At 44.1% G+C, this 17473-nt stretch overlaps 1 protein-coding gene across 1 annotated transcript in view; it reads right to left on the minus strand.

Annotated features, from left to right (window-relative positions):
* The window catches only part of ASPG (asparaginase), a 102764-nt gene that overhangs the window by 51047 nt on the left and 34244 nt on the right, over nucleotides 1-17473 (minus strand). The window contains exons 5-6 of the mRNA XM_040332878.1: nucleotides 16290-16373; nucleotides 4160-4286 (exon numbers count right to left, since the gene is read on the minus strand). Of these exons, the coding sequence (XP_040188812.1) occupies nucleotides 4160-4286; nucleotides 16290-16373 (211 nt within the window). The remainder of the gene's footprint in view (nucleotides 1-4159; nucleotides 4287-16289; nucleotides 16374-17473) is intronic.

The following is a 17473-nucleotide window of genomic DNA, read 5'->3' on the forward strand; positions in this document are numbered from 1 at the left end:
CAAAGCTCAGCTATTTAGCTGATCTAATAAATCAAAGCATGTGCAAAATACACTAACCCACACCAACAACAACAATTCATCTTTAATTGTTCCGGATGTTGTAAATGGATTTGAAAAGAAAAGTGACCTTTGACTGGCCGATATTAAAATCATCATGAATGGATTTCCAATTTACCAAATAATCCTAAACAGCCACATAAAAATTATTACTGTGAACTACAGCTTCTAAAATAGCACCTCCCTAAGGAGTGGCACCTCCATTCCAAGTTATGAAATAAAACAAGACAGGTGGCTTTTCATGACAGCCACACAAACAGGGCAGATCAGCCCCCTTGTCACCAACAGAAAAGCCGGTTCAACAACTACATCACCCAGACAAAAACTTTTCATGTTCTTTTGAGTTATTCAAGACACAAGGCTGGCAGGGGTGAAGCTAGATGGTGAGCACAATAAAACAAGTGCAAGCTGTAATCTACATTTATTTAAACCCACAAAAATCCAAATCTACACCCCCTCCCTATAAAATATTAGATGAGGAGTATTCGGTGTGACTCATTACGGAACACAAAGTACTGCATTGAAAGCTCATCTCCAGACCAACAGCTAAATTCTCAGTTGGAATACATATATAGGAGTTGTTCTAGCTTGCCATAGAGGGTACAATTTTCTTTCCTGCAACCACAGTCAGTGCCGATGGGGGAACCTCTTCCACTCAGCTATGGTGTTCTCTTGGCGGAGGGGTAGGGGAGCCCTCCTTGCTGGGATTATTGCTAGCAGCTATAGCCTGGCTATAGCCTGGCGGGCTAGATTCGGCCCAGGGGCCTTGTGTTTGACATATGTGATCTAGAGGATTAACATGGGCAATGCAGGCACTCTTTTAAATGAGAATACAATTCCCAGTGTACAACCAGCTTCAATAATTACAAAAGGCTTAGGGCTCTTTCACACGGAGCGGATCCGTATTGATCCGCCTCGTGTGTCCGTCGGCTCAGCAGGGATCATCCGTAAATCCCCGCTGAGCTGTCGGCGGACAGGGCGGTCCCCGCACACTGCGCAGAGACCGCCCTGTCTTTCCTCCGCTCTCCCCTATGGGGAATTGGATGAATACGGACCGTGTGTCCGTATTCATCCGATCCGTTAGACGGAAGAAAAATAGGGTTTTCTTCTGTCTGAAAAAGCGGATCTTTGCAGAGGCGGATCTTTATGGACGTTAGCGGATGCATCATCCGCTAACGTCCACAATTCCATAAAGATGCATTACAAGTCCGTAAACGGACTTGTAAAAAACGGTCCGTTCGTCCGCCCGTGTGAAAGGTCCCTTAGTCAACGTGTGGCTTTCCAACTGTAGACCTGTAGTGGAACTGTAATCTGTAATAGAATACTGAGCCTTTGGAAAAGCACTTGAGCCCCGTACACACAGGCTGAATGTTGGGAGACATCAGCCAGTTCAAAAAATAAAAAGCAGTTTAGCCGCCTTCTGTCGGAAGAGCATGCTGGAAAACCAGCCAATCGACTGACTCCCAATCAGCGCTCTCAGCCAATGTCGCTGATCAGAGTGTTCTGGGGGGGAGGGCCATGTCAAAACAACGGCTCAGCAGGGAAGATCGCTTTACTAATATTGGATAATTAGTACAGCAGCTCCTACCAGAGCGGACTAGTTTTTTTGTTCAACCCGCTTGGTTGAAGGAGGGAAAAAAAAAAAAAAAACATTGTGTGTACCAGGCTTTACTCTTACACATTCTGGGGGTATATACAGCTTTAGCAGAACCTATAATAAAGTAATGCATTTTTTTCATAATGTTACAACTTCAATCAATGTTTTGGAATAGGACATGTTTTTAAACTGGTGTCCGGTTTTTACTGCGGTCTTATTACCAGTGGGCAGATTTCACTAGATCAAGAAATGTGTCCAACAGTGTCACATGCAGCAAAAAAAAAAAAAATTTGTGGAGCCTTACCCAGCAAACGGTTTCATGAGACGCGGCATCCCCAGGAAGGAACTTTGGCTTACTGCACTAGTGGTTTATTCTTTAGCGATAGTCAGACATGCTTGAAGAAATACAGAGACCATGTTTCTTAAAGTGGTAGTAAAGTACTACCTTCCACTTCACCAAGGTTTTCCTTCCGGGTTCAAGCGATCCAACTGTTTCAATGGCCAAGCAGCAAAGATGTTGCTCCCGCACATGGGCACGGGAGTTGTGATCATGGCACAGCGCTCTGCATGGATGGCACACTCGAGTGTGCTGTCCAATCACAGCGCAGTGTGCATGCACCAGTGACTTCACCGGCCCCTACAAATGTGAATATCTCCTAAACTGCTGTACACGTTTAGGAGATATTTACTATACCTACAGGCAAGTCTTATTATAGGCTTACCTGTAGATACAAGTGAAAAAGCAGACTTTACTACCGCTTTAACACTTTACTGGTACAAATAGTGTATTTGTAATTGGAAGTAAAACTCCCACTTGCCACTCTAGTAACACGTTTGCTGCCATGGATGTAGGGCTTACGTCTCAACAGGGCCGCTTCCAGCTGGCTAGGTCAGTAAGCCTCAAGTGTTTGTCATTCCCCCATCTGCTATAAGCTCATGACCACCTTAGTGTTGGTAACAATTAGCTAGATTCAGAGAGATGGCCGCAACTTTGCGGCGGCGTAGCTTAGCGTGTTTAGGCTACGCCGCCGTAAGTTAGCGAGGCAAGTACTTGATTCTCAACGTACTTGCCTGCTAAGTTACGGCGGCGTAAGGGCGCCCAATTCAAATTTGTCTAAGGGGGCGTGTTTTATGATGAGGCTTGACCCGACGTGATTGACGTTTTTTTTTAACTGCGCATGCGCCTACATTTCCCAGTGTGCATTGCGGCTAAGTCCGCCGCACGGGCCTATTGATTTCGATGTGGACGTAAACAACGTAAATCCCTATTCACGGACGACTTACGCAAATGACGTAAAATTTTCGCATTTCGAAGCGGGAACGGCGGCCATACTTTAACATTACTATTCCATCTATTAGATGGAATAACTTTAGGCCTGATAAAGCGTTACGTAAACGGCGTATCAGTACTGCGTCGGCCGAGGCGTATCTAGTGATTTACATATTCTACGCTGACCGCAATGGAAGCGCCACCCAGCAGCCAGCCTAAATACACTTAAAATTAGGTGGGCGTAGATTCCGAGTTAGGTCGGCGTATCTACTGATACGCCGACCTAACTACCTGAATCTAGCTAATAGTCTCTTATGTTTTGTTTACTGGCCCCCTTCTCTTTCATGGATGAATGTGTGAGTGCTTAGTACTGATCACTCCTGTGTTCATTTACAACTTAAGTGCTAGTAAACAATATCTACTATTGCTTTAGTTTATTAATGAACAGGAAGCAATCTGTTCCCGTTTAACAATATCCCTGTGGCTGCAAAGGTGGACTGAGGACTCATGTTCTCGATCTTTCTCCATCTCAAAGAAAAAACTGGGGTCTGCTTAGACCCCAATATTTCACAACTGCCCCTTCACTGGTTAAAAGGGAAACAAATAGTTATTGGTGTGAGTTGTGCACATTCTCTGCAGCGTGTTGTTGCAACACAATGCAGTGCTTAATTAAAATTTTTATTAACCATTTTTTTAAATTACATTATTTAGTAGGAATTTTGTAAGTTATGTTGTGTTTGTGCACAATAATTATTTATTGTATTCTTATTGAAAATATCACTTGATAAATGATGCGCAAATATCATTGGACCTACAAAAATTAGCAGCACCATCTTTTTATTCCACCACTTCAGCGCTTACAAAAAATAAACAATTTACAAAGTGGAAAATTGCTAAAATTATTTGGCTGGTCACCAGAGGTTAAAAAAAAAATGGGGAACAGGGCCTGGAAGGGAGAAGATTAATAGAGTTCAGCAATCCCTGGAGCTCATATAAACAAAATGGTTTGAACTTTTTTCTCAAACTTTTCTTTCTGACAAAAATGGGCGCTCAATGGGGGGGTGGGGAAATATGAAGACTCCTTTCTGCCACAAAACTCAATCTTTCATTGTTACAGAAGTGGCTGCTCACAACCTAGTTTAATGATCATGCTAAGCCTCCACTCCTAAAAGAAGAAAGCAGGCGACTCTTCCATGTTGCACAAATTACAGGGATTATGCAGCTGGGCAACTTACTTGTAATATCAACTTCAGCGTTTGCAAGTGGAGGCAAGTTGGGAGAAGAGAAGGCATTGAAACTTCCCGCATCCACCTTCGTCACCCGGTTTCCCCTGTACAGCTTGTGATGAAAATACAGACACACCTGAAAAGCGAAGAGACAGAACATGTGTACACACTCAAACATATGCAACCAGAACACCATGTACAGACAATATATAAGCTTTGGGTGCAGTTACTACAGGGTTACAGTATCTTATAGCATTAAAGGGGTTGTAAAGGTACAATTTTTTCCCCCCTAAATAGCTTCCTTTACCTTAGTGCAGTCCTCCTTCACCTACCTCATCCTTCCATTTTGCTTTTAAATGTCCTTATTGCTTCTGAGAAATCCTCACTTCCTGTTCTTCTGTCTGTAACCCCACACAGTAATGTGAGGCTTTCTCCCTGGTGTGGAGTGTCGTGCTCGCCCCCTCCCTTGGACTACGGGAGAGTCAGGACGCGCTCTACAATGCAGATAGAGAAAGGAGCGGTGTGTTAGTGGGTGTCCTGTCTCTCCTGTAGTCCAATAGAGGGGGCGAGCACGACACTCTACACCAGGGAGAAAGCCTCGCATTACTGTGTGGAGTTACAGACAGAAGAACAGGAAGTGAGGATTTCTCAGAGGAAATAAGGAAAAGCAAAATCGAAGGATGAGGCAAGTGTAGGAGGACTGCACTAAGGTAAAGGAAGCTATTTAATAATAATAATAAAAAATTGTACCTTTACAACCCCTTTAAAGTGCAATAATCAAATGAAAACCAAGCTGGTTTCTAGCTTAACAGCCAAATCAGTGAACCATGTACAGTATTCAATTTCATAGCTGCAACATTTCTCCCTTTGCAGGTTTCCTCTAAACTGCTCTGCTGATAAAAAGTTATTTTGTGACCAGATTTCCTTTTTATAGCTACTACCCCCCCCCCCCCCCCCACCTAAAAAAAAGGACTAGCAGCTCCCAGCAACAGAAGATGTATTATACTTGCCACTACATTCCCTCTGTTCCAGTGCCACAGCCTATCCAGGCTGCTCAGTATCTGACATTTTTGGGAGTGCACGTGTGCCCTGCTGTACACTGTGGTTCCATCCCCTGCCCCCTAAATTGCTAATAAGGTGTCCTGCAAAGAACTGGAGACAGACAACCAAAACTTCCAGCAGTATATTACGCTCATGATTCTGATGAAGGCTGTGGTTCTTCAGTGGAGGGAATGTGGTGGACATGGGTTTCTGGAAAGACGAGTAATACCTCTTAAGTTAAACTTCCACCGGGATTTGTTTTTAGGTCTTCAGCCAGGTCATGGCCGCTCCTATAATCCTTTTACTCCTTGGTGGGACAGAACCCCAGATAAATATGTGCTTCTCCTGGCTCCAAAGGGGTGAAGCCAGATCACGATTACAGTCCCTTTAGACCCCTTTCCCCATTGGGGCGCCTCTCAAGCCTCCCCAGTGTGAAAGCACCGGTGCTTTCACACTGGGGCGGTGTGCTTGCAGGATGGGGAAAAAAAAAGTCCTGCAAGCAGCATCTTTGGGGCAGTGATGTATACACCTCTCCTCCACCGCCCCTGGCCATTTTAAATAAATGGGCAGCGCTGTCGAAGCGCCTGCAAAGCGATTCCTGCAGCACCACAACACGGGCGCTTTTAACCCTCTCCTCAATTGCTAGCGGGGGTTAAAAGTGCCCGAAAAGCAACGCTATAACAGTGGTAAAGCACTGTTAAAACTAGCACCACTATACCGCCAACGCTGGGTCTGCCCCAGTGTGAAAGGTGTCTTAATAGCAAAGGTAAAACTATTAAAAAAATAAAAACAAAACAGCATTTTTCATAGGAAAGAAGTAATTTGTCTTCAGATTAGCCTCCTGTAATCCTCTGCACAGCAGCACTTGAAAGGGGCACCGCTGGCAGCCAATCAGAGCTCCTCTGGTTTTTATGATGTTTAAAGAACACCTGTCCTGAAAGAAGTATGGGGGCTGCCATTGCGAGCCTCCTGTAACTGCTTTGATGTGAAAGGCTCAATACTTCTGAGTACCCCAAACATATTTTGTAGTCAGAATGCTTTACCTCTATGCTTGTTATAAGTCATGGATTGACACGGCATCTAGGCAAATGGCATTCACAGGCAACAAGGAACATCTGGATTTCTGCACCATGACACATCTAGGCGACTGCTCCTTACACGTTAGCAGTTTTCACTTTTTAAAGTGGTTGTAAACTGCAGACATGGAATATGAACAAAGCGTATTCCTCGAGTGTGTCTCAATTAGGAGCAGGGTGTCATTTCTGTCTGATGCGTCGTTCCTCTGCTATCAGCATAAATCAATTCCGACAGGTATTCCCGACACCAAGAGAAAAAAGGTGACGGGGGAGGGAGCTCCAGCTGATTGACAGCCTCAGCTCTGTTCCTGTGTGAAAGGGAGTGCGTCTCTTCAGTCCAATCAGCTCTCAGAGCTCTTCTCCCTGAGCCCTGAAGTGTGCAAATTCAGCTCTCCATCCCTTTTTTCTGGCAGCTCAGACAAGAGTTATAAATTCTGGACTTTGAACTGATGTAGAGAAAAGAAAATGGTAGATAAACAGGTACAACGTATGTAGGAGGATTGGTTTAATTTATGTGTGTAGCGCTACCCTCGCAGGAGCCGATGGTTAGATTGGGTCGGCATGTTAGGTTACCTCTGTGATATGTCTAGGGATGATGATGAAAGCAAATGACGGAATGTCCAAACAGCAGAGTGTCGTTTTCTGTGCTTTTATTCTCGCCCAACACGGCAAACAATTAACTTGAGGTAGATAGAGATAGGTTGGTGAAAGGAGAACTTGCATCCTATGGATGGCAGAAACAATCCTGCTTCCAATGGGACTCTAACCCTTCGTCGCCACTCCAGCCAGAGTGGGTATAGTGTACCTGGACAGGCCTCTCACACCGACCTGGCAGCCAGAGTAACACTCGGAACCTTGAGAAGGAACAAGTCTCTGCCACAGACTTGGCTCAAATAGACATAGGCGTGCCACAAGTCTGTGCTCTGGAACATAGATAATAGAGCAAATCCTTCTCAGTACTGTAATCTGCCTGAATCTCCCTCAGGTAGTCTCTCAAATGGTCACCGACTGACAGGTTGCCATCAAACTAACTGTCAGTGTCCGGTCACCTCGATCCCTGATGGATTGTCTAGGCCCTGTTCGATCCCCTGCCTCCGGGCTCACCTCAGACTGACTCCCCACCGAACAGCACAACTCACTTGGGATCTTCTTCAGAATCTTTGGGACCCAGTGGATGACTGGGGGCCCCGCCATAGCTTCAATTGCTCTGGGCCATGAGGGACGAGAACTCCCTGTAGCACCGGCCTGGTAGGCCATATCACTGGGGGGCCCGTGATGTGCGCACACCATGAAGATGGGTGCTGCACCCGGACCAGGAACAGAACACATAAGATGGCGTCCGCTGTAAAAGTACCCTCCCCCAGCATGCCCCGCGAGGGAGAAACTCCTCTGATTGGCTGCTGCCAAGAGGCGCTTCAAAACTGAACTCCACTGCTGCCACCTGTCGCCCAGAGATGGAAAGGTATCTCTGGAACACAAAATGAACTGGCAGCACAGCCCAGCTAGAGTAGAGGCCTAATTTAACTGAATTAGCCGGATGAGAGTAAACTAACTCTCTCACCCCCCTCTAAATTGAAGACAGCACCTGGACTGAAAGTACACAGGCGCTACACGTGCATCACCTGTGGCCAGTCACTTCACTGGGTATATGTGAGAGTTTACAACCACTTTATTTTGTTAAGTGACACCATCATTGTAAGGCTGAATTCACGCGGGCGCCGAGGCCCATACCTTGTAAATTAGGTTTTTCACATGTTTGGGGCTCCCTGGATGCAGATAGCCAATATAAAAAGGGAATAGAGACAACACGGCTTTACAGATGCAGCCGCACATCCAAGTATGACAGGCGTGCAGGGGCGGGTACTTTTTATTTACAATAGTTATTTGCTACAGTCCATAAAAAAAAAAAAAAAAAAAAAAAAGAGAGGAGGCAGCAAGCCTGCCAGTTGTCATTTCTTCATACGCACACAGAATGCACGATCCGCACAAGCTGTGCGTCGCCGAGCAAATCTGACATTCACCTACAGCGTGCCGCGATGAAGCCGACAAAATGGGCAATGCTGTGCTATGTGCATTTGTGTACACAGTGTTTATTGTAGCTTATGTCACTAATCCACCTTAAACGCTGTATACACATTACCAGGCACTGTAAACTCCCTGTATGTGCTGTACATTGCTACTCATTGTGGTGGCAACACATTACCTTTCCGGAGACACCTGCTGAATGCAAAATGTAAATGTGACAACAAATGCATTACTGGACTGGTAAAAAATAAATAAAAAATAGTTGCCTGGCTGATTCTAGTTTCAATACTTTTGATGGAACAAGCAAGCAGCTTATAAACACAAAGAGCAATCAGAACTCATTCTCTATATACTTGTTCAGGGTCAGAAGATTCAAGCGATTGTAAAAGGTAAAAAACGACAGCAACCATGTCTTAAAAGCTGTAAACCTCCTCTTTTCAGGTACCCCGCTGGTGCTCCTGGCCCCTTCCCTCTGTCCACTGCCCCCCATGGGAAGCGTGCATGTGTGCACCCACCGAGGCCCCACTTTTGCATCCATCAACACTGACAGCGGGTCTCGCCCCCCCCGTCACTGGCTTTGATTGAAAGCACTGGGAGCCATTGGCTCCCGCTGTCCCAGCAAAGCCACGAGACCTGAAAGTGAGAGGAGAGAAGAGCTGCAGACATGCATGGCGCTGGATCGAATGAGGGCTCAAGTAAGTAAAAGAGAGGGTGAGGAGGGATGCAGACATCTAAAAACATTTTTTTATCCTAAAGTAAGGAATGCATTAAAAGAGAAGTATGGGGTTTTCTGTGTTTTTTTTTTTTATATTTATACTTCCCTCGGTGGATGGAGCATCAGACCGATGCTGCATTTGTCCCCTGGCATCTCTGCACTGAGAACTGAGCCACCGAACACCACCGATGGCTCGGTTTTCACTCCTCTCTGAGCAGAGAGATGCTGCCTGTTAGTCAGCATCTCTCCTGCTCTGATCCTTCACGCTCATTGGAGCGACGAGCTGAGGAGCAGCGGGGGGCGGCCGTCTCAGCGGCTCGCTGAGACTGCCATTAATCAAGGCAGCTGGCGAATCCAGACCTGGAAAGTTGGGATGACGCGGTGCCTCCACCGATGGCAGTGACGTCAGCGGAGAGCGGACTTCAGACCACTCTCCGCTGAAAACGGGCCACAGGAGTGCAAAATGAGTTGCACTCCTGTGACCCATAGGAGAAGCCCAGCCAAATGAGCTCAGGATGGACTTCACCTTCAAAGTCAAAAAACTGTTTTGGTTTTACAACCACTTTAAAAAGCATTAAACCCAGAAACAGCCAGGAAGCTAGCATTTTCTAAACATGTCCAATTCATTACCACAGGCACCTAATATCCCCAGCCATCGAAATCCCTCCTCTGTCGTCCTCTCTATCCCCTTATCCTGAACTTCCTCTTTTTGCAGCACGTTTGCTCAAGATGACGGCGATAAAAGAGGGTGCATGTGAAGTAACCCTATGATGCACCCCGAAGCAGGGGGTTTGCTTGCAATAGCAACCTCTGCTCCTCTGGAGTTTTATCCCCGTTTATATTCCCCCAAAAGCCAACTGGCAGAGCTCTTCCATGCCCTTTACCATCTCCAATAAGCTTTTTGAATCTGGCTTCTAGGCTGTGGTTTGTAGGCAGCCCAGCCCTAGAAAACACACAGCTACGCAAATTTCTCAAATAATGTGTGTGAAAACCCCTCTGGCGGGTTGGCCTTATCTTGGACAGAATAGGTATGCAACCTCACTCCGGCACCACGTGTTTGACCAGATTTGCTAAAGATGTCCAAGGCCAGTGAGGGGGGGGCACTATCCAGAGTTCAAAGCCCCCCATTAACTAGATTGGAGCCAGGTAGATGCTTAACATGTGTTACATGGATGCCAACTAAGCACTAAAGTTTGACAAAGTAAATAAATCAGCTTAAAAAATAAACCCTTGCTGAATACTAAATCTACTATAAAACAAATGATTTGGGTTATCTTTAAAGCAGGGGACATATATGCATGTACTAGGGCAAACAAGTCCTTGTTAGGAAGAAATAAACATATAAAAGCTGAGAAAAACAGATTAGGCGACTCAAGAAGAATCCATGGTGCTAGCTTTTATTATGAGTATAGTAACTGAAGGGGCTGAAAAGGGTCAATATTATTGCAGGCCGAAGATGGGGTATCAGCAGGCTGACATCCTCTATGGCCACAGCTTTGTGCTCCCCACCTGCAGCTTAGCATGTGTACAAGATTCTAATAATCCCACAGATTGATTAGGGGAACAGAACTTCCCCTTATAATCAATATCACTGTTTTAGTTAGAATCACTCACTTCACAAGGAAAAAAACATGAGCTTCTTCAAAGTCAGGACACTACAGATCATTTCAAAAGACATTCATTGCGCAACATTTAATTAAAACAGCTTTGTTTTTTATTCCCAAACATGTTAACGCACAGCCAGCAAATCTTTCAATTGTGTTTCTATCACAAGGTCTTCAAAATGCACATTATCTAACAAACCATCATAAAGCTTCGCTAGCAGAAGACTGTACCGCCCCCCGGTGTTTGGATTGCATATGTACACCTTCCCTTCAAAAAAAAAATCCAATAAAGGCCCATTCACACCTGAGCGTTTTCAGCTCGTAAAACGCTCATCTAAAAAGTTCCAAAACTCCCAACAAGCAAAATCCCATTCATTTAAATGGCCCATGTTCACATCTGAGCATTCTGTTGCCTGAAGCTCAAAAAAAGTACATGAGCTTCTTTTTGGGCTGCATTCACACCTGAGCGTATTGTTTCAGGCGAAAAGTTGTGTTGTGTACGCTGAGTAAATGGATACCAAACATGTCATATTTAAAAAACGCAATTTTGTACAGGTCAAAAGTTAACCAATGTAAAAAGCACAAAGGCCCGTAATGTTCCTAAAAAGAAGCCAATGTACTTTTTTGAACTTCAGCCGACAACGCTCAGATGTGAACAGAGGCCATTTAAATGAATGGGATTTTGCTTGTTGGCGTTTTGAAACTTTTGAAATTAGCGTTTTACGAGCTGAAAATGTCTAGGTGCGAGTGGGCCCCAGAAGTTTTTCTGCTTTTTACATTGCCGTAATTTTGTACAGGACAAAAGATCACCAAAAATCATGCGACTTTACGCCTGAAAACGATACGTTCAGGTGTGAATGCAGCCTTATGGCCCTTTCACACGTACATGTCTGCATACGGGCTCCGCTTTACTCAACTGGGATCGCTGCGTTGATCCCCGCTCAGCAGGCAGATGACAGGTCGGTCTCTGCACACTGTGTAGGGACCGACCCTATCAGAGCACCGCTCTCCCCTATGGGGAATCAGATGAAGACGGACCGTAGAGTCCGTTTTCATCCGATCCGCCAGATGGATGGAAAATAGGGTTTCCATCCGTCACATCCGCGGATAGGAGTGGGTCGGGTGTCAGCGGGCATGTTACCGCTCATTGGAAACAATTCCTTTAAATATCCAGAACTGTCACTACATAGAAAAATTTCCAAGGAAGGCAATATCCCACAAGTGAAAAAGGCAGACACAAACAAACAATTAAGCCGTGATCCAGGTCCCTCCACCACAATCTAGCCTCTCACCTCCTTGATTTGACCTGAAACAGGTCATATAGCCAAAAGATCCACTCCTGGGATGATGGTAAATCAGTAAGCTGTTGTGCTTCCACAGTATGTGTAATATTAAAAAAGGAGGAAGGGGACAATCTATTGCTCTCATTATAAACTTGATTTATTTACCCTGTAAGGCAATAGTAAATGTAGACTCAACAAAATCAATAAAAATTGGACAGTGAGTACATATGAAGAGATCAAAAGGGACTCCCCCACAATCAGGTAAGTCCCTAGATCAATATATCGTGAATGAGTGTAGCAACTCAAACCACATTCCCAATCAACAGGGAAAGTGAAATCCACAATGCAAAAAACTGTGCACATGAATAAAAACAAATAACTGTGATATTCATAAAGTGTCAATAAAAAAAGAACAATGGTTGTCATGAACCATGAAGTCCCGTTTACTGCATATAAATATTTGTATGCATGAATGAAGTTTATACAGTCCCAGGGAACATCAATCTTTATGGTAAGCGGTGTATTATCTCCAGACTAAATCAGCAGTAGAAATAAATAAGTTGTGCCCTTACCGGATGGAGTAGACCCACATCTCACCATACGGTGGGGGGTCTTCAAGGCTTGCGTAGGCCGATTGCCTTACAGGGGTAACTCTCCAGGCACTCCTAAAGCTCTTTTCCGGTAGGACCTTTCCACTCTGATTGGACCTGGAATCTGGAACTGGTGACAATGATGATGGTATTCCTGGAGGTAGTTGGAGTTCTCAGGGGATCCAGTGTACCAGTATAAATTAAAAAGAAAAAAGAGAAAACACCTCCTCATCGCGTAAAAATTTTTATTAAAAATTTCAAAAATAAGGACAAGCTCCCAAAAGTCTCAAATAAGGGAATCTCAAAAAACCATTATCACACCAAAAAAGCACTGCAAAAGCAATCTCAGCATCAAGGCACACACACTTCAGAGAAGGATAAAGTAGCTGTGCGCAGTGTGGGATGGATATGATCAGATGCCCGACCGGTTTCGTATAAAAATACTTCTACTGGGGTGCATATCTGAATCATCTTACCCCCCTGCGCTTTAAATACCATCTCTACTTACCCCCATAGGACCAGCACTCACCGTTAATGGCGTGCGTTCCAATTGCTGACATTTCCGGTAGGCGTGCGCTCCAGGCGCCCGGAAATGACATCTATTCAATCCAATAGTTAAAAACCCCTATATTCCCTGTGAATGTCTCAAGCGCTCCAGGCGCCCGGAAGTGACATCTCCTACACATCAGCCCATCAACATGATCTCCCCTCAGCTCCCCTCCCTTCCCGGAGGACGAGCCAATCAGCACCAGTCCCTGCATGTGTGGGTCTAGTGAGGCGGAGCGCATCATAGACCGACTGGAACATAGAGACATGCATGGAGGGCCTCCTGGTGGTGGGAAATGGTAAATTGAAGTTACCATACCACCTATATTCATGGGCTGCTACATGACACAACTCTCATATGTAGGCGCCATCTAGTGGTCAAAAATGAAAATAATGACCATCCAGTTCGTCCCATATTATTAGACTGTTAATAATCTATAAAAATTAAAAATTACTTTTTGGATTGTAGATGGTGTCCTGGGAGTAAGTAGAAAAATGGAAAAATTCTTCAAAAAACAGAAAAAATATAGAGAAAATACATAATGACTTATAAACTTCCAATATATAAATACTGGTCATGTAAATCAGGACTGGTTGATGAAGGAGTTGACGTCCCACTCCACAGGAGGCCCTCCATGCATGTCTCTATGTTCCAGCCATCCTTTATGTTCCCTTTTCCTCTGATATAATCCCTGACACACTTCCACTGACTGCCCTGTGATCCATATAGATCAATGAACCTCCTCGACGCACTAATTTGCAGCTGCGGTTGTGTTTACACACGGGCGCAACGTCTGCATATCTCCTTACTGTGGAGTTGCGTCATGAGGGGGCGGGGCTAGCGTCGGTCTATGATGCGCTCCGCCTCACTAGACCCACACATGCAGGGACTGGTGCTGATTGGCTCGTCCTCCGGGAAGGGAGGGGAGCTGAGGGGAGATCATGTTGATGGGCTGATGTGTAGGAGATGTCACTTCCGGGCGCCTGGAGCGCTTGAGACATTCACAGGGAATATAGGGGTTTTTAACTATTGGATTGAATAGATGTCATTTCCGGGCGCCTGGAGCGCACGCCTACCGGAAATGTCAGCAATTGGAACGCACGCCATTAACGGTGAGTGCTGGTCCTATGGGGGTAAGTAGAGATGGTATTTAAAGCGCAGGGGGGTAAGATGATTCAGATATGCACCCCAGTAGAAGTATTTTGATACGAAACCGGTCGGGCATCTGATCATATCCATCCCACACTGCGCACAGCTACTTTATCCTTCTCTGAAGTGTGTGTGCCTTGATGCTGAGATTGCTTTTGCAGTGCTTTTTTGGTGTGATAATGGTTTTTTGAGATTCCCTTATTTGAGACTTTTGGGAGCTTGTCCTTATTTTTGAAATTTTTAATAAAAATTTTTACGCGATGAGGAGGTGTTTTCTCTTTTCTTTTAATTTATACTGGTACACTGGATCCCCTGAGAACTCCAACTACCTCCAGGAATACCATCATCATTGTCACCAGTTCCAGATTCCAGGTCCAATCAGAGTGGAAAGGTCCTACCGGAAAAGAGCTTTAGGAGTGCCTGGAGAGTTACCCCTGTAAGGCAATCGGCCTACGCAAGCCTTGAAGACCCCCCACCGTATGGTGAGATGTGGGTCTACTCCATCCGGTAAGGGCACAACTTATTTATTTCTACTGCTGATTTAGTCTGGAGATAATACACCGCTTACCATAAAGATTGATGTTCCCTGGGACTGTATAAACTTCATTCATGCATACAAATATTTATATGCAGTAAACGGGACTTCATGGTTCATGACAACCATTGTTCTTTTTTATTGACACTTTATGAATATCACAGTTATTTGTTTTTATTCATGTGCACAGTTTTTTGCATTGTGGATTTCACTTTCCCTGTTGATTGGGAATGTGGTTTGAGTTGCTACACTCATTATTCACGATATATTGATCTAGGGACTTACCTGATTGTGGGGGAGTCCCTTTTGATCTCTTCATATGTACTCACTGTCCAATTTTTATTGATTTTGTTGAGTCTACATTTACTATTGCCTTACAGGGCATTTGTGTTTTTATTGGCGCCGCATCTTTTTTTGTATTTTGTTTCACAGTTTTTCCATGTTGTGCTGGCAGCCTTACACATATTTTTTACCAACACATTGTAATATAGCGCACTATTATATATATATATTTGATTTATTTACCATTAAAAAGTATAAAAAAAAGTATAAAAAAGGTACTCGCAAGAAAAGCACTCCTCCCCCCGTACGCGTTACGTCCTGTAGGCAGGGACATCTTCAGCGTGGGGAAAAAAGCACGTAGACGGCCCGCAGAAGCTTCATTTAAATACCCTAGCAACTGTCAATCAACAGACCATGCTCTCAAACTGGGCGGAACCAACACCCGCGCCCAATATCGTGAATAGCAGTTCACTTGGCAGGAGAGCCGTCTAATGATAGACAGATCTCTCTAAAGCCTACACTAAATAGAAAAAAGTAAACAAGGGACTTAAATTTATGGGACGGATGTTACTGGTGCAAATGGAAAAAATCTTATTCTATGTTGAATGGTTTGCTGCAATCAAAAGGGTGCAAGTCACTCAATGGTGGCTCACCTAAAGTATAATTAATGTAATATAAGGATTGCACTACCCTGGTAGGTGACCTACATCTTCCCAATTAATTTGCGATAAGCAAAATTAATTAGCATCTATAAGTATCACCTTGTGCTATTCCACCTCAAATTTACTAATAAGTGACAATCCACCAAAAGTTGTACGTATGTTTTCTAAAACACTGCGTATGTATATATAGAAAACACATAGACATATCATACGAGTGTAAATATGTTAGAATGGTGCTCATTAAATTTTCAAAAACGTGCGCTACTCTCTTTCGGATTCACAAAAAATATATATAAAGCAACGTTTTAGTGTTACTAAACCACAATTAGTGTAGTGAAAATATTAACAAATAATATTAAATATACATATGAAGAAAGATTCCTAAATGAATCCTCTTCTCTTTACTAAAAAAAAAGTCCCAATGTGGTAACCAGGTGCTCTTAATCAATAAGAATTCCTCCTGTGAAGTGTTCAAATACAACGTGATTTCACCACTTCCGTGATCTTCCCATCACCATTAAAAATGGCCACTCACCGGACCAGGTCCGCCCTAAAAAACTCACAGGCGACGGTTTGCCCCCGTGTGAAAGGGGCCTTCGTGTTTTAGTTTACAGATGGTCCAAACCTCACCTCTGGAATAACAAACTGTCCAGCAATAAGCAGAGCCCCCAACAGGTTGTCACGACCATCATTCCGCATCTCATATATGGGAACCTAGGAGATGTTAAAAAATAAAATAAAAATTAGAACTACTTAAAAAAAATTATATATATATATATATATATATATATATATATATATATATATATATATATATATATATATATACACATACATACATACATACACACACACACACACACACACACACACACACACACAGTGAGGAAAATAAGTATTTGAACACCCTGCTATTTTGCAAGTTCTCCCACTTGGAAATCATGGAGGGGTCTGAAATTGTTATCGTAGGTGCATGTCCACTGTGAGACATAATCAAAAAAAAAAATCCAGAAATCACAATGTATGATTTTTTTAACTATTTATTTGTATGATACAGCTGCAAATAAGTATTTGAACACCTGAGAAAATCAATGTTAATATTTGGTACAGTAGCCTTTGTTTGCAATTACAGAGGTCAAACGTTTCTTGTAGTTTTTCACCAGGTTTGCACACACTGGAGGAGGGATTTTGGCCCACTCCTCCACACAGATCTTCTCTAGATCAGTCAGGTTTCTGGGCTGTCGCTGAGAAACACAGAGTTTGAGCTCCCTCCAAAGATTCTCTATTGGGTTTAGGTCTGGAGACTGGCTAAGCCACGCCAGAACCTTGATATGCTTCTTACAGAGCCACTCCTTGGTTATCCTGGCTGTGTGCTTCGGGTCATTGTCATGTTGGAAGACCCAGCCTCGACCCATCTTCAAAGCTCTAACTGAGGGAAGGAGGTTGTTGCCCAAAATCTCGCAATACATGGCCCCGGTCATCCTCTCCTTAATACAGTGCAGTCGCCCTGTTCCATGTGCAGAAAAACACCCCCAAAGCATGATGCTACCACCCCTATGCTTCACAGTAGGGACGGTGTTCTTGGGATGGTACTCATCATTCTTCTTCCTCCAAACACGGTTAGTGGAATTATGACCAAAAAGTTCTATTTTGGTCTCATCTGACCACATTACTTTCTCCCATGACTCCTCTGGATCATCCAAATGGTCATTGGCAAACTTAAGACGGGCCTTGACATGTGCTGGTTTAAGCAGGGAAACCATGACGTCTTAGTGTATTACCAACAGTAACCTTGGAAACGGTGGTCCCAGCTC

The sequence above is a fragment of the Rana temporaria genome, chromosome 13 (assembly GCF_905171775.1).
Source record: "Rana temporaria chromosome 13, aRanTem1.1, whole genome shotgun sequence".
Lineage (NCBI taxonomy): Eukaryota > Metazoa > Chordata > Amphibia > Anura > Ranidae > Rana > Rana temporaria.